The 18,908-nt window shown below is 31.1% G+C and overlaps 2 protein-coding genes across 2 annotated transcripts; both read left to right on the top strand.

The window, feature by feature from the left end:
- On the top strand, positions 1 to 3,292 carry LOC132740686 (interferon-inducible GTPase 5-like). Its single transcript, XM_060728638.1, has 2 exons — positions 1 to 171; positions 781 to 3,292. Exon 2 carries the CDS (start codon positions 803 to 805, stop codon positions 1,985 to 1,987), a length of 1,185 nt encoding a protein of 394 aa, XP_060584621.1. The 5' UTR covers positions 1 to 171; positions 781 to 802; the 3' UTR covers positions 1,988 to 3,292.
- Positions 3,293 to 12,337: 9,045 nt separating this feature from the next.
- Positions 12,338 to 18,068, top strand: LOC132740690 (T-cell-specific guanine nucleotide triphosphate-binding protein 2-like). The gene is made up of 2 exons (XM_060728641.1): positions 12,338 to 12,522; positions 13,696 to 18,068. The coding sequence occupies exon 2, from the start codon at positions 13,717 to 13,719 to the stop codon at positions 14,938 to 14,940; it is 1,224 nt and encodes a 407-aa protein (XP_060584624.1). The 5' UTR covers positions 12,338 to 12,522; positions 13,696 to 13,716; the 3' UTR covers positions 14,941 to 18,068.
- The last annotated feature ends 840 nt before the right edge of the window (positions 18,069 to 18,908 follow it).

The following is an 18,908-nucleotide window of genomic DNA, read 5'->3' as shown; positions in this document are numbered from 1 at the left end:
TACTGTCAGTTCAATTGAGTAGGACAATGCTGATCAATACGTTGCCAAATATTCTTTGTATATAAATATATATATTGATATGTAACCAATTAAGCAACCAGTGTCTTTGTTTTTACTTCAAACATTAAACTTATACCTTCGAAATAGGAGCAATAGCATTAAAAGCAAGAGGTAAGCGTTTGTATATTTGTATCAGAAATAATTTAAAACATTTTAATAAATAGTTACTTAACTCCTACTTAACGTGATTTCATATTGTGTTATTTTAACAGCAGGTTATTAACAGTTGACGGAAAAAGAATGAGTAAAAGTACAAACAATAGACAAAAACTTACAACTAAATATAATAATATATTTGATTTCATATCTTTTCCTCAATTTGCATATTATAACAATTTTTTCTTCTGGTCTTAACAAAATTACATATTAAAGTACAAAACTTTCGTGTAAAAGGCTGTTCACATGTCTCTAAAGTGAAAAAATGTAAACTGGTGTTACGGCTAATTACATATTCATTTTACCGTTTAAAATAATGATTTTCTTCCTAGTTTCTGTCATTTAATTTTTCTTTAAAAAGTCAAAAGATTAAGCAATGAATTTTATAATCTTAAACTCATAAGTAGATTTTTTGACTTGAAAGTGACGCACACATTCACACGCATGCGCACACGCACATCCATATGACTTGTTCATTAAAAAATTACAACATATTAATTAATATCAAAGATAGTGTGATTAAATTTCAACATAATTTTAATTTCAAATTACTTTCTATTTCAGTATTGTGTCAACATATTAACTGATGGCTGAGCAAAGTAGTGTTGTATGTCCGACTCTAACAGAAGAGGATGAAAAAAGCTTTACAACTATGTTAAAAGAGCGTGGAGCTAATGGTTTATATAAATATGCTCGTGGAAAATTAGATTCGTGGCTTAACGTTTCTTTAAACGTCGCAGTCACGGGAGGATCAGGGAAAGGAAAATCAAGTCTCATCAATGCAATGATCAATCTCACAGGGGACGACGAGGGGGCTGCTTTTTCAGATGTCAAAGAACACCCTACACACAAGAACATAGTATTTTGGGATTTACCTGGAGTCGGTTATAATTTCAAAAAGAAGGAGTATTTAGATAAAATGAAGCTGGATGAATATGATTATTTCATTCTTGTTTCATCAGAGCGCTTTTCAGAAAACGACTGTTGGCTAGATTATGAAATAAGGAAGATGGATAAACGGTTCTTCTTAGTGCGTACAAAAGTAGATAATGACATCAGGGCAGAGAAAAGGAGTAGAAAAAAACAAACCCGAACACCGGAAGAAATCCTAGCCGCAATACGATCGGACTGTATGGAAACTCTTCATTACTACGGTTTTCCAGATATTCCTATTTACTTTGTCGACAATCTTTCGCCAAACCACTATGATTTTGATCTACTATCAAAACAACTAATTAAAGATGCCCAAAAGAGGAAACGGGAGATACTTCTCTCCATTAAAGGATATGCTGGGCAGGTCATAAGTGAGAGAAAAAAAGCTCTTGAAAAAAGAATCCCAAAGCTTTCCATGGCATCTGCAGTAGCTGGAGCTACTTCAATACCTGGAGTTGGTCTATGGGTTGATAATGCCATATTAATTAAAGAAGTTAACTTTTACAAAGAGCAGTTTGGATTGACTGATGATGATATTAAGGAGACTGCAGATATTTTAGGATTGCGAGAAGAAAAACTGAAAGAAGATTTGGACATGGGAATTTTTCTGCAAAACTGCACAAAGAAAGGAATCATAGCTCTCTGTCGGCATTTTGAAGTATCGGCTACTTCAGCGGAAATCGCAAAATATGCAATCCCTATACTAGGTAGCATCATCAAAGGAGCGATGTCGTATAAAACCACTTCATACTGCCTGACGACCATTCTTGAAGACATATACAATATTTCGGTTAAAGTTTTTGAAAAATTGAGTTCTCAAATGGAAGAACAACTCTGAATTAATGCGATATTGTCTGTAAAAAAGAACAAAAGAATTGACATTATTTGTGTTTAAAAGGAAATTAGAAATTAAGGCAACAAGCTGTTTCTGAATTGACTGCGATTTAAAGCAATATACTCGTACAGTAGATTTTAAGGAAATTACATAAACACACACACACATATATAAACGAATATTTTGCTTCCATTTGTAACTAAATGTATTGCTAACAGTGCAAATAGACGCGACTTTACTGTCAGAAATAAAAATTATGTGGACGGTCACAAAAAAGAAACGGACAGTTCTTTTTTGTAATTTGTTAGTTTTTAATTGTTTAATTCGTTTCGTATCAAACACAATGTGTGCTGTGTGTATTGTTTATTCATGTAAAGGGTATTTTATTGATTGATCGTTTGCTTTAATTGTCTTTATCTTAGGTTTGATGGTTCAAGACTTTCCGTCAGTATATTTTATTCAATTTTATTTAAAAGAAAGAAAGATCACAGCTATTGTACAACGTACTGGCCAGAAAGATTGTTTTAAATATAACAATATTATTTTTTCTATAAAAAGGGAAGTAATTTTGTGTAATAGAACTTTTGTAAATTCAAATATTTCAATGTGTAAGAATTCAAATTTGCGATGGACTTAATTACATCTGCATTTTCATAGGACCGCTCAGCGGCACATTCCTTAGGAGTTACTATATAGTTACTATATTTACAAGACTTATTCTGTCTAATTAAAGGAAATTTATACAAATTAACCTTTACATTTGAAAATTTATCAAATAAAAAATATATATTTAAGTTACTTATCATTAGAATATTTAACTACAGATTTTACCGTTCATATTTATCTTTATATGTAGAGACACTTCACTTTTACAAAGTGTGAACGATTTTGGGCATATTTAAAATAAAAGATCTTACACGCTCGTATTATATTCAATTTCTAGCAATCTACATTTGAGTTAATTTTTATAAGACAATATTGTTAAAGTTATATACTCATGAGCATTTAATATAACTAATAGAAATCGCCTTAAAAGAAAACAAAATTAACGTTTTGGTTTTGGATTATCGCTATTCAATAATCTTTTGTTGAACAATACTCCAAATGATATAGGTTATAATGTTTTAACATGGATAGAAAGTACAGAATATATCTATGCATAACGACTTATGTAGTATTTAAATAGTTGTTTAGTTTATCATGCACATGCAATTTATATAGATGCACATTAAAATTGAATAGTAAATCGATGATTATAATGAAAAAACATGTGTATATTATATTCTTTGAATGAATATTCTATATTATATTGGCTACCTAGTTACTCTTATATTATCCATTTTCAAAATCCTCTACGTATGCGATTTTCCAAACCTCAATTTGGTGATCACTTTCCAAGTCAATGATCAAGCATATCTTATGGTATGATCACCCGAACGGGCACTATAAGGAAGTGAAATATTGATAATATATATGCCACAAATGCCTTAAAGGACACTTGCATGAAAAATTAAAAACAAAAAACAAAAAAACACGGTAAACCAATTATGGACATTTTTCTGAGCTTTGATGGTAAAGGGGCCCGTTTTCAGAAATGATGGACTTTTAAATACTCTACAATACCATCCCTATGAACAATGTTTGCCCATAACAAAAAATAACATTTAACTAAAATAATTGCATATGCCACAAAAATAAATACATCATTCTAGTAACTGTATAAAATACCTTTTGTACAGTAAATTGAATGAATCACATCTAAAGTAAGACGCAAAATTGTACTGACACTGCATTAAGGATAAACAAGCAAATCTCCTGGTGGAACTTTTGAGAGTGAAACTGAACCGCGATAAATTGTACGCTAGCTAATAATTTGAGAACGGTACGAGTTTCTATAACACAATGACATTGTTTTGGTTTTACAGCTAATTATAAAATGTGTTATGTGACATGTGATATCATTGAATGTAAATACACATACACATTATTATATGTCAACCATTTATTATCAGGACATTAGTTTACAGGAAAAAACAGTTTCGATGTATTATACTTCAGCTCGCTGACTAGAAATTGTGCTAAACATGCTAAAGGCAATTTTGATCAGTTACACAATATTTTGTTTAACAAAACAAACAAAATCGAAGAAAATAAGCAGACGAAAAAAGATCTTTTTTCCAATTTAGTTTGAAATTTTTTGTTTACCTTTAAATAACACAGGAAGCATTTTTGAAAATACGCTCTTTGAAAAAATTTTTATTTTCCCCTGCCCCAGGCAACCCAAGGGGATTGTTTGCAAAAAATTTTGCCATGATATATTTTTTTTTCCCCCGTCTGATAAAAAATTGAATTTTTTAAAAAAGGGTTTTGAAAAAAGGGGGTTGGGTTTGTGAAACTTTTTCCTTTTTTAGTTAAACCTAAAGGATTTAGTCATAAGGATTAAAAAATAAAAAAAATTGAAATAAAGAAAATTAAAAGAAATATTAAATTTTTCCACGAATTTGTTTCGCAAAAAACAGACCTTTTTTATAAATTCCCAATAAACTTTTTTCCATGGCAACGAAAAAAAAATAACATTAAAACATGTGAACGGGAACGGGTTTATCTTTTAATTATATTTTTAATGCAAATTTTCTAATGTTACTTGAAAAGCTTCGATTATTTCAATAAGAGTATCTTCTACTGGAGAAGGAAGATGTTAATTTTATCTTATGGTGGTTTCAAAAAGGCTGCCATGGCAACCAGGCAATCATATTGGCAAATATAAAAATTGTCCCATGCCTAAAATGTTTCTTTTGTCTTAATTAACATCCGTGCCAAGTTTGATGCTTTTCCAAATGTCTGATATATTGTATTAAACATTGACAGGACTATATTATATAATATTATTCGTAACATTACCTATTCAAAATATGTCAGTATCATGAAAGATAAAAACAGTGTACATGTATATTAACTATACCGACACCAATGTAATCTTGTAAGTTTTATCATCAAGAGTGTTTGTTGAACGATACGAGTAAGCATAAATATTTGATATAATATAATAATTGTCATATTTTAGAAAAACTTTATCTTCAACAAATCATTTTGTTTGCTTCATTACAAGAAACAACACTGAAATATTCATAGAATGGAAATATTTTAACTGTATATGACAAGCAAATTACTTTGACGATTGTGTTGCAATAAGGAGGGTCAAAAACAAAATTAAAGATGGCTAGCAGCAGTACGTTTGAGTGTAACACCGTACCTGCAGAAGAAGGAGATATATGTGTTGATGAATTCAAAAAGCATGGTATTGCTGGTATACAATATGTCATAGGAAGACTTAATGAATGGCGTGAAATTCCATTGCATATTGCAGTAAAAGGAAAAGCAGGAGCTGGAAAGTCAACTTTTATCAATGTCATTCGGGGACTTAAAACGGGAGAGGAGGGTGCCGCAGATACTGATATCAAAGAATGCACGAAAACTATCAAGTCTTACAAACATCCTTACAACGAAAATATAGTATTTTGGGATCTGCCTGGAGTTGGTACGACGAATTTCACACCCGAAACTATGATGATCAATGTAAACTAGCAAAATATGACTTTTTCCCAATATTTTCATCAGAGCGATTTTTAGAAAAACGATGGCTGGCTGGCAAAAGAACTAAGAATAGTGGTTAAAGGGTTCTACTTTGTACGTACCAAAGTATCCCTTGATATTTCCAATGAGGCAAAAGGTAGGGCATATCCGCGTTCAAGAGATGAGATTTTGAGTCATATACTAATCGACTGTCTACAGAGCCTCGAAGGATATGGTATATCGGACAGCCCTGTTTACCTGATCGACAACTTTGAACCATACGACTTTGACTTCGGTATGCTACAAGCAAAGTTAACCGAGGATGCACCACAACTAAAACGAGAGGCTATGGCTTTTTCAATGATTGGGTGAACACAGGAAATAATGTTGCAGAAGAAGAAGGAGCTTAAAAAACGAATTCCAATCATTTCATTGGCATTTGCAGTGGCTGGTGCAGCTCCCATTCCGGGCCTTGGCCCGTCTGTGGATGTTGCTCTAATGATTAAAGAAATCATGCTCTACAGAGACCAGTTTGGTTTGACCGAAGATGCAATCAAAAAGAGTGCAGTGATGCTAGGAGTGCGCACAGAAGAGCTGAAAAGCGAACTTGATAAGAAAGAATTGTTCATGAATTGCACAAAAAAGTTACTAGCGTTCTTAAATGCATTTCTCATATCGCAAGCAGCGGAAGAAGTTACAAAGCTCGTGTTACCTGTTATAGGAAGCGCCATAGCTGGCATATTATCATACAAGTCAACTTCCTACTGCATGACAAAAATTCTTGAAGGGATGTACCAAGATTCTTTGAAAATCAACACGAAACTGAGTATGCATTTAGCACAATCATCGTCAGTTTAACAACTTCTTCTCTATCTTATTATATAAACAAAAGGATTAAACATGATTTTTGTGCGTTTATATTTGAGTGAAATGTCTAGCCTGAGGTAGTGTAGACAAAATTTTTTCAAGCTGTTTTAAGTTTTAAATACTTTATAAAAGCTTGTGACAATAATATGTATGTCCATATAGTCGTTATACGCACCAAGTCTTTTTTATAATTAAAAGGATATCGTTAAAAACACATTTTTGAATTGTAGCCATTTTTTTAGTGTCAAAAGATATGAAGTTTTACATGACAACTGTTTATAATGTTTTGCTTGTGTGAGTTGTATTAAATGACTTATTAAAAAACTATTCCAGCAAATAAAGTCCTTGTCGATTTCGTTAACATTAAGTTGTTTTTGGGGGAATCCAACGAAAGACCGGTAGGGCCATTTCAACTTCATGAATTCCCGATTTCATCTTCATGAATTCACAATTTAAACTTCGTGCGTTCCCGTTTTCAAAATACGGAATTCACGAATTCACGATTCAGCTTCATGAATTCACGACTTCAACTTCACGAATTCACGATTTCAACTTCATGAATTCACGATTTTAACTTCACGAATTCACGATTTCAACTTCATGAATTCACGATTTCAACTTCACGAATTCAACTTCGTGAATTCACGATTTCAACTTCACGAATTCGCGATTTCAACTTCATGAATTCACAATTTCAACTTCATGAATTCGCGTTTTCAACTTCACGAATTCACGATTTCAACTTCATGAATTCACGATTTCAACTTCATGAATTCACGATTTCAACATCACGAATTCAACGTCGTGAATTCATGATTTCAACTTCACGAATTCACGATTTCAACTTCACGAATTCACGATTTCAACTTCATTTAGACGTGACGTTTTATTTTTAACAACTGAAATCATTTCTTTCTATGCAAAGTGTTCCATAAATATACACTCGCATTATAGTTTCCTTACCTAAGAAGTATTTCAGATCATACTAAATATTAATTATATAATATCGGATGTAATTTGCAAAGTGAATATCTGGTGGAACATTGCAAAACTATGGTAACGGCTTGTGATTATGAATGAAAAACATTTTTGTCTTACATTTTAAACAAATATTTTTCCTTTTTTTCGTTATTGATTTTCTTCGTTTTTTTATTGACAAACGTCCCATGACTTGCAAATTTCTCACATTCAAAAAGTCATTATGTTTATGTAAATATGTTTGAAGTAAGAACATTACAATTCCCTTACTTATTTGCTGTTCAGCATGAATAATATTTTCGTCATTCAAAGTTTATTGAGGTTAAAACTTTTATTATTGTAAATCTACATGCCCAATGTGATAATCTTTATGATTTTGGAAACATTAATTTTCAATTTCTATAACACAATTATCATAATGATAGTCTAAATGTTACACAACAACTGTTTTTCTTTTTTATATTTGTTTCAGATTAACAACTTTTGAGATTAGAATTGGCCATTTTTCATTTGATTTATCATAAAATGAAAGTTGTTGCAACAATATTGATTGGTCAATTATGACGTTTATATTAAAGATTTATAAAGTTATATTAAACTTCTGTAAAGTTATGAATATATATTGATTTTTAATTGATATAATAATCAATTGTAAATTTATCTGTTACAAAGACCTTTAAACAACTAATAAGAATTTATAGCACAGATAGTTGGAGTAAGTTTAAAACACTCATGATGATTCTGTTGTAAAGTTGGATTCAAACTAAACAGGGTATGTAATTATTACATAATATAGCATAATATTACTCAGCATATATGATAATCATATACATTTATATTGTTGAAGAAACACTAAGGATTTGAACTTTAACTTGGATGTAAGTGTATTGTAAATTTTTACGATATTCTCTTACAGTCACATAGCATGGCTTAAGAGTCTTGCATATAGGTATATATACTTTTTCATCTTTCACTTACAATAGGTTTTTAACCTAGTGAGATTTATGATGTTGATTGTGTATTCACATGTTTATAAATATGTTTACTTTCATAGTAGTATTTTGATTCTTTTAACTGCTGTGTAATACTTAGATATTATAATAGTCTTTTTTAGAAAACGTAAATATTTTTGCATGTTACACTTTTCCATGAATCATTATTAGAATAGTTGTGTAAAGAATGATAAACCTAAAGCATTTGTTAAGTAAACTCTGATTAGGTGAAATTTGCAGATCAATTCAGAATTTCATTTAACCCGGACATCTTAGGGAGTTTTGACATTCATTTACTAGTTTTTGAAGCAATAGCATCTCTTAAAGTTCACTAAGGTTAATTATTGATTATTAAATATAATTTAAGCACCTTCGCATTATGTACACCCTAGAGATTATCTAAATTCACTGAAACATTTTTGATAAATTTGTAAGTAAGTTTAGTAATTTCCTTTTTACTGAAGTAAATCAGATTATTTATAATCTTTTCTATGCTCTTACTGGCAGCGAACTATAAGATCTTTATTTTGTTGATGTGGATTAAAACAGGGCTTGTTACTACATAAATATTTTCTATTTATTGGTCAGTAAAATTTATGTTATTTTTCATATTTCAGTTGATTATTTTATTTGTACAGTCTTTCAGCCTGTCTCCTCTTCTTTTGAACTAGTATATTTTGATTATCATACTGTTGTTAAATTTGAACTGTTTCTTTTCAAGAACATATTGATAACTTGTTTAGTTATAATTAGTTAAATAAAAATTTGGTTGATTGAAACTAAATCAATATTTGTGTTTTATTTCCCTTTGCATTCGAAGGGTGATCTCATCCTAAGGATTAGAATTTACCTTCATTATGAAATCTTTTTTACCACTTTTCCTAACCAAACTATTTAACAACATTACATAACAAGAAACAAGAGGGCCATGATGGCCCTGAGGTCGCTCACCTGTATATAGGCCCCCCACAACCCCCCAACGTTGCAGGGCCAATTTAACACAAGGGCTTTTATTTGCACAAACTTGGTAGACACCCATAAGAAGATGTTTCATGCTAAACATCTAAGCTCTAGCTCATTGGGCTTTTTAAAAGAAGATTTTTTTTAAAGTTTTTACTATACACATATAAGGAAAATCAATGACCCCCGGGGCGGTGCCAATTTTGACCCCAGGGCTTTTATTTGAACAAACTTGGTAGACACCTATTAGAACATGTTTGATGCTAAATATTTTAGCCATAGCTCTTTGAGTTCTTTTAAAGAAGATTTTTTAAGTTTTTATTTTCATGCATATAGGGAAAATCAATGACCCCCCGGGGCGGGCCAATTTTGACCCCAGGGCTTTTATTTGAACAAGCTTGGTAGCCACTTATTAGAATATGTTTCATGCTAAATATCTTAGCTGTAACTCTTTTGGTTCTTTAAAAGAAGATTTTTTTAAGTTTTTACTATATGCATATAGGAAAAATCAATGACCCCCTGGGGCGGGGCCAATTTTGACCCCAGGGCTTTTATTTGAACAAACTTGGTAGACACCTATTAGAACATGTTTGATGCTCAATATCTTAGCCATAGCTCTTTGAGTTCTTTAAAAGAAGATTTTTTTAGTTTTTACTATATGCATATAGGGAAAATCAATGACCCTTCGGGGCGGGGCCAATTTTGACCCCAAGGCTTTTATTTGAACAAACTTGGTAGACACCCATTAGAACATATTTCATGCTAAATATCTTTGCTCTAGCTCTTTGGGTTCTTTAAAAGAAGATTTTTTAAGTTTTTACTCTATGCATATAGGGAAAATCAATGACCCCCGGGGCGGGGCCAATTTTGACCTCAGGGCTTTTATTTGAACAAAGTTGGTAGACATCCATTAGAACATGTTTCATGCTAAATATCTTAGCTCTAGCTCTTTGGGTTCTTTTAAAAAGAATTTTTTAAGTTTTTACTATATGCATATAGGGAAAATCAATGACCCCCTGGGGCGGGGCCAATTTTGACCCCAGGGCTTTTATTTGAACAAACTTGGTAGACACCTATTAGAACATGTTTGATGCTCAATATCTTAGCCATAGCTCTTTGAGTTCTTTAAAAGAAGATTTTTTTAGTTTTTACTATATGCATATAGGGAAAATCAATGACCCTTCGGGGCGGGGCCAATTTTGACCCCAAGGCTTTTATTTGAACAAACTTGGTAGACACCCATTAGAACATATTTCATGCTAAATATCTTTGCTCTAGCTCTTTGGGTTCTTTAAAAGAAGATTTTTTAAGTTTTTACTCTATGCATATAGGGAAAATCAATGACCCCCGGGGCGGGGCCAATTTTGACCCCAGGGCTTTTATTTGAACAAAGTTGGTAGACACTCACTTGAAGATGTTTCATGCCAAATATCTAAGCTCTAGCTCTTATGTTTTTTTTAAAAGAAGATATTTAAAGTTTTTTCTTTCGGTTGCCATGGCAACCAGAGTTCTACATGGAATTAAATTCTTTGAACAATTTTCAAAGGTGACCACCAAAGGAACATTCCTGTGAAGTTTGGATGAAATTGGCTCAGTGGTTTATGAGGAGATGTCATTTAAAGTAAAAGTTAACGGACGGACGACGGACGGACGGACGGACGACGGACGGACGCCGGACGAAAAGTGATCACAAAAGCTCACCCTGTCACTTTGTAACAGGTGAGCTAAAAAGGTAACCTCTGAACCTATGTTTAGAAACGTTTATACATTTTATATTTTAACACCGAAACAGTGGTGTCAAAAGTTGGATAGTTTTGAAAGTAGTAAATTATTTCAGATTTTTAAAATATATGGATTTCTATCAAAAAACATTTGTTAATACAAAGTCAGTAATTAATAGCACTAAAGTCAAGTCACATTGATAAAGAATGTTGACCTTCATTCTATTGTTTCTTAGTGATATGTTTTCTTTCAACTGATAGGGGAAACCGGAAGGTTGGTGCAAGCTAACTTAGGTTTGTTTAACATCATATAAGGTAGGACAGTTAATACATTGGCAGTCTTCTGGCTATACGTTGATTTTTACTCCTTTACAAAATCTTGTTGCCATAATTCCTCAGTTAACTATTTCAAAACCTATTATAATATCAAATAATGTAACTCTTTTGTCAGCGCCACAACATTTCCTCAGATATATCGGTAGTAACGTATAACTGATATTACCAATAGTTACGTAATTTTCTTGAACTGAAACACGCAAACCTGTGCTTATTTTCATATTATATTATTTATTATATTAATTATATGCAAAAACATGAGACCAAGAACAATGAACGTTTATAGATTGTAAGAGAAAAACATAAAGAGATCAATATTTGTCTTTAAATCGTGACAGCACAAAAATGATTTGCAAGTTGAATCAACGAGTCACATTGTACTATTGATTTACATTTACAAACAATAACAAAACAAAACATTGTTTCTATACAACGGGAAGTCACGTAAGAATGTAAATAATACTTTTATGCTTACCTATAGTTCATTCAGTAATATAAATTTGGTATTCATATTTTAAATGAAAATCTTTTTGTACATAGGAGATATAGACAGAAAGCTGTCCTTTATTTTATTTCATGTGCGTTCATCCATTGAAGCAAATCCGATATGAAGGTAAGCTAAATGTACGTACGCGTATTAAAAAAAACACGAATATAAAGGCAACAGCAATAGCAACAAAATATAAAGCAAAAACAGGAACAACAAACAACAACAAACAGCAACAGCAGCAACAACAACCACAACAACAACATACACAATAAAACAAACAAACAAAAAAACACAACAAAAAAGCAAAAAAAGCAAAAACAACAAACAAACGAAAAACCTGACAAACATACCAGGCAAAAATTTAAACACTCCCTCTTTAATAATAGATTAAAAAATACACAACGGTCTGAACAAAGTTGTAACTTATTTACATTGATATTGAATAGGACATGAATAAGGACAAATAACATTGCATTTCAATGCGTATCAATGCGTTGCCAAAAAATGTTTATATATCTTTGTTGATCTGTAACCAATTTAGCTAACTGCATGTTTATGTTTTGACTTCAAACATTAAACCTTAAACCTTGAAGAGAGGAGAAATAATATTCAAAGCAAGAGGTAAGAGTTTATACAATTGTCTTTGAAGCAAAAAATATAACTTTGTTCATTTTTATTATCTAAAATGATATATGTCATATCAAAGAAATAAGGTTGTGCTCTTGTGAATGAATTTCCATAGCCTTTCATATTGGCTCTTATGATATGTAAGCAAAAGAAACAACAAGAAAACGGCTGAAATACACATGCATAGATAATTAATAAATACATGTACATATTAGGTTAATAGTTAAATAGAAAAAAACAAGTTATAGACATCTTTATGATTTTGCAAAAAAGGGACCCCCTTTGCTTTAAAAATCAGAAGTAAAAGTTTTTCATGGAACAACATATGATGTTCTAATCGAAATAATGGTAGGAAAATGTAAATACAAAAACGAAAACAAAATAACCATTTGTGACTTTTTTACGAAATATACTTAGAAGAAAGAAAGCAAAAGTAGAAATAAGAAAAAGTTATCGAAAATTCATAAGTAAAAGTGGCATTAAACTTTGAATGTCACATTTCATTATTCTTTACACAATTTGTTTTTGAAAAGTTCAATTAATGAATATATGGACTATTTTTACATGCATATATGCATTTGAAGTACTTATTTACATGTATATCTGCACAAAATGCATTTCAAAGGTAAATAAAAGTTGAACAATTTAATGACGCACAGAACGAAAAAAAATATTTGATGACTAATGATGACATATTTCACAACGAAGTGTACATTTTATCATGTGTTAATATTCATTGAAATATAAATTAAATATAAATACAAATGATATATTTCATTAAACCATAAGTGATATGTTTCGTTACTTATTTATTTACTATTATGGAAAATAGGAATTTGAAGCATGCCTATATACTCATTCACCTGTTACATGCACCAAGGTCATCGTATCGAATTGAAGTTTTGGCATATTTAGTGTTTGCACATCGATAAAATCAAACATTATTAAATTGATGTTATTTTTCAAAACTATCACTTTATAAAAATGTCTTTTTAATAAAAAAGTAAACAAGTTTATCTAATATGTAGATGTCAATATCAAATAAACTCGTATATTGGATGTATGTTTTAATAAAAAAATCAATGCAGCTTAAATTTTTGAACTACTTCAATCTTGCCGAAACTTTTGTACTGCAATTAATAGGGTCGATATTGTTATATATTTCAGTGCCATTATAAACTAAATTAAATGATGGCTAGCAAAGAATCGTTTGAGTGTGGCAACGTTCCTGCTGAAGAAGAAGAGTTAATTTCTGACATGTTCAATAAGTATGGTATTGCAGGTATACAAAAATATACCAAAGAAAGGCTCAATAAATGGCGTGAAACTTACTTGCATATTGCAATTACTGGAGAATCCGGAGCTGGAAAATCAACTTTTATCAATGTCATTCGGGGACTTAAATCGGATGAAGAGGGTGGCGCTCATACTGATGTCATTGAAGCCACGAAAACTATCAAGTATTACAAACATCCAAAATACGAAAATGTAGTATTTTGGGATTTACCTGGAGTTGGTACGGATAACTTCAAACGAGAAAATTATGATGATCAAGTCAAACTTGCAAAATATGACTTTTTTCTTATATGTTCATCTGAGCGATTTTCAGAAAACGATGGATGGCTGGCAAGAAAAATAAGCAAGATGGGTAAAAAGTTCTACTTTTTACGCACCAAAGTATCTATTGATATTTCCAATGATGCAAAAGGTAGATCGTTTCCGCGTTCTAGAGATGACATTTTAAATAAAATACAAATCGACTGTCTATTGAACCTCGACAAACATCGTTTATTTGACAGTCTCGTTTACTTGATCGACAACTTTGAACCAAATGACTTTGATTTCAATAGGCTAAAAGCAAAGCTAATTGAGGACACACCACACCTGAAGCGAGAGGCCATGGCCTTTTCAATTATTGGTCAAACTGAAGAAATAATGTTTCAGAAGAAGAAGGAACTTGAAAAAAGAATTCAATTCATTTCATTGACATCTGCAGTGGCTGGAGCAGTTCCAATTCCAGGCGTTGGCACAGCTGTGGATCTTGCTATAATGCTGGAAGAAATCATGTTTTACAGAGACCAGTTTGGTTTGACCGATAATGCAATCAAAAGGAATGCAGAAATGCTAGGAGTGCGCGAAGAAGAGCTGAAAAAGGAACTTAATATGAAAGAATTGCTCCTTGATTGCACAAAGAAAGGATTACTAGCGCTCTTTAATAACATTGTCATATCGGAAGCAGTGGAAGAAGTTGCAAAATACGTGATACCTATTATTGGAAGCATTACAGCTGGAATCATATCATACAAATCAACAAACTACTGGCTGAAAAAAATTCTTGAAGGGTTGTACCAAGATGCTTTGAAAATCAGCAGAAAATTAAGTATGCATTCAGCACAATCCACGCAAGTTTAAAGACTTCTTCTCGTTTACAGTGGATCAACTTTACTTTCAGTCTGTGTATTTAAGTGAAAGGTATGGTCTTGGGAAATGTTAGACAATATTGATATGATCCAAGATGTTTCAAGTTTTAATTTACTTTTTAAAGCTTGTGACAATAATATGTATATTACATTTGTTATTTATAACTTAACACTTGTTCTATTGACAACAAAATAAACAATCCATACGATTCAACGATGTTATTTTCATATTAAACAGTCTATATGAGAACAAGTATACATATATGAGCCGCGTCAAAACAAAACCAACATAATGGGTTTGCGACTAGCATGGATCCAGACCAGCCTGCGCATCCGCGCACGCTGGTCTGGATCCACACTGGTCGCAAACCCATTATGTTGGTTTTGTCGTGACACGGCTCATATATATATTTAACGTATAAAACATTGACGAACTTTGTACTCTGCATTTCCCAAAACATACTTTTTTATACATGAGATTAACACAAGGAATCGAACTTCTTATATATATATGAAGCTACTTTTTCACATTACATCTGTTCATTCTTAATCATGATAATCATCATACTTACATAATTATTTAATTTTTTTTTGTAGAAAACATATAAAACATAAATAGTTTTGAATAACTTATTTTTAAAGTATTCGAGCAAAGAAAGGAAATGTCGATTTACTTTAGATAAATTTTGTTTTTTAGGAATAAGGATAGGAATTTGTTCTCGGAAATTTATTTATTTTTAAATAAGTAGTATCTTAAAAAAAAGAAGCCCAGCCGAATAAAAACTGGTAAACATGGATATGTTCTTAGTTTACCATGCAAAGTCATTTAGAATTGTTAGCGTAACAATAATATAATTGCATGTATTTCCTGTAGGGTTATCAATTGGATACTTTAGGATATATGTGTTTAGAACCTGTCGTGTTTCGGTAAGTGATTTTTTACACCAACGGTCGGTATTCAATTTTTTTTATAAATACTTGCTAATATGCAAAATATTTGAAAAAGCACAAGGCATTTATTTTGTTGGAAGACAAATTGTTAACAGAACCTAAATATCTAAGCAATCTTAGTAGAAAAGTAAAGATTTATTCGTATATTATTTTACAACAGGAATAACTTTCCTTTTCATTTTAGTTTAGAACTGTCTCAGAATGACAAGAACTATCCCTTACATTTTATGTTAGAGTAGCCAATGAGATTCCTAGATTTTTTGTTATTTTAGAATGACCATGAAAACTCTTCTTATATTCACTTCTTCCTTGTTAACTCTTAACAGAGAGAAAGTCAAACAGATTTTAGACTAGCCTTCTGCCGGAAAAAGAATATAATTTTTATATTGATATTGCCTTTATCTATATCTAACAATTTATTTTTAGCAACCGAAAATATTTCTTTTTATAAATAATCTTATATATATATATATATGTATATATATAAACTTATTTTGCTTTTGTGGTTATTCATATCACAGAGATTATTTATGAAATACCGGACTTTAATCTACCGAGTGGATATCTGTTGAAACATTGATAAATAATGGTTTGAAACAGCTTATGATAATGAATGAAAATCTATTTTGTCTTACATTTCAACCAAATATTTCTTTGTTGATTTACTTTTAGATTGTTGTTATTTACTAGCGTCGCATGACTTCCGAATTTTTACATTCAAGAAGTCCGGCATGTATCAAGGGAAATATAATATCAGACTCAGGTCAATATTAATAAAGGAGAGGTCATGGGAATATATCCAGCGATTTCATAAAAAAACAAGCGTCTGCTTTATTTGTAGTGGCATAAGTGATGCTGTGTGTAAAGTAAATACTTAAAGCTAAATGCAAATGGTGTATTTTGTACTGTTATGCTAGTAAACTTAATTGTTATGACAGCAAATGTTATCATCCAATCGTTAAGTACTATTAATGTTATTACGAGTAGTATCACGACCTCTCTTTTCATTTTGGCCCATATTTCAGTCACCTCGGACTATTTAAGGTGTGATTTTGCATATGAAATAGTTTTTGCTTTTATGTTAGACTTTGGCAATTAACAAAATAACTTTCAGTAACGAACGATAAATGTTGTTTTAACATTTGTTTTTCATCCTAAATAACTGCATGTACGTTAAACCGACTCACTTTCCATAGACTAAGGTTGACCCGTCTTAGCCAGAATCCATATGTAGAACATCTCCATAAATCTTCAAGGATATGCAAAACGCTATAAAAATATAGACCGTCTATATATATCTTTTTCGCAACAACATCTTGTATTTGGTACAATGTCATACCGAACCTTGCTTCGCAAAACTCAAATATACAGTAAAATAGCATTAATACGTACTTTGTTGTATATTTTAAGCACAGAACACGTTTTCTTTGCATTAATTCTATTTTCTTAGAAAAAAGTGGAATTGAGCCCCACACGTCTCAAGTTGTAAGGAATCATGTCAGTCCTCGACTACATGCTTCCAGTACAGGATAGAGTCAGAAGCAAACCAAATGAGTCTTAATTTAAAGTTGCCATTTAAGGTCTGTAATTCTTAAAACATAAATCTTTAAAATATATCTATATATATGAGCTGATGGATGTACATTGTAAAATGACGAAAAATGATAAAAGGGAAATAAAATCATAGTCTTTAAAGATTGCCTTTCAATACATAAACAGGACAGTTTAAACTTTATATCATAATGCATTATGCATAATGATAAACTTGGATATTGTTATTATAAGTATGCAGGGAAGAAACTTCAGATGATTTTTTTAAAATTTCGTCTTTGAATTATCTCGCTTGATCATTTTTAAAAACCGATATCTAAGAATATTGCGTAAATTGCAAGAACTAATTTATACTGAAATATTTGCCATTTCATACCCACATATCAAATGTGACGTTATATATGTGACTCGCCTAATTTCTATTTGTTGATATGCCTTAATGTTTTCTTTATTAGGTCATTGCGACGATTAATTGAAATAAATAACTTTAAGAGCTAACCTGATTATAATACTCTTTTTCACTTGTTTTCCTTTTATAAACATGTAAATAGTTGTCCACATTTAGAGTATTTCCTTTATTTTGAAACGGTTCCTTTTTGTATGTGGTTTGAAAGTGTTATCAATATAGATAAATGTATATATTTAAATGAATATTTCAATCATTCATATCATTATGATTATATATTTGTAACTTGAATTTGTTTTTGTTTTGCAATAATGTTTTTATTCAATACAGTCATCTCATTATATTTCTATTAAAATATATAATGATTGTATTTTTTAATTTTTATTTTCTTTTGCAAAAGTCAATACCTTCAGCCCGATCAGTACTTTTTTCACAAAAACATATATTGATTTGTCTTCTCCTCGGTAGTAACTGCCCAATTATCAATTAAAATAAATCATATCCCTTTTATCCCTTTCTGTCTTACACATAGTTTCATCTTTTAAACAACTCTACTAATTACATGTAGAACTTTGGCTGATTTATTGACTTGAAAACCGTGAAACGGAGAGACATTTGTCCAAAAATTTAATGTACAAAATGTTTAAAAATATTTTAGAAAACTATTTTAAGGAACGATTTCTACCCTGAAATAGTGAATGATTCTGGTATTATCTTCCAAGTGACACTTTATTATGTGGTCCTCAATACGATTTTGTAGAATGGTTTGTTTACTTGATTGAAATTATCATTCGATACTATTAAGGAATATAATGAATTAATGACACAGTGTATGGATGTTATTTTCGAAAATATTTAATGTCAGTTAATGATGCATAGCGATTGAATTCAGTGGATCAATGACGTAAGGTCAAATTATCCTTCTTTTACCCAGGAGGCGTGGGCAATAGTCATCATGGGATCCCTTGTATCTTACATAATACCAGCAGTAGTTACTTCCGTAAAGTGGACTGGAATTCGTTCCTGGCCAATAAGATATCAGTTATCAGTTT

The sequence above is a fragment of the Ruditapes philippinarum genome, unplaced genomic scaffold (assembly GCF_026571515.1).
Source record: "Ruditapes philippinarum isolate M1 unplaced genomic scaffold, ASM2657151v2 ctg418_1_1_1_1, whole genome shotgun sequence".
In the NCBI taxonomy this organism is placed as follows: Eukaryota; Metazoa; Mollusca; class Bivalvia; order Venerida; family Veneridae; genus Ruditapes; species Ruditapes philippinarum.
The sequence above is the reverse complement of the archived record's forward strand: the minus strand, read 5'-3'. Positions and strand labels throughout refer to the sequence as shown.

Excerpts from the sequence above, each read along its gene's own strand:
- LOC132740686 (XM_060728638.1), top strand. The coding sequence starts at position 803 with ATGGCTGAGCAAAGTAGTGTTGTATGTCCGACTCTAACAGAAGAGGAT.
- LOC132740690 (XM_060728641.1), top strand. The coding sequence starts at position 13,717 with ATGATGGCTAGCAAAGAATCGTTTGAGTGTGGCAACGTTCCTGCTGAA.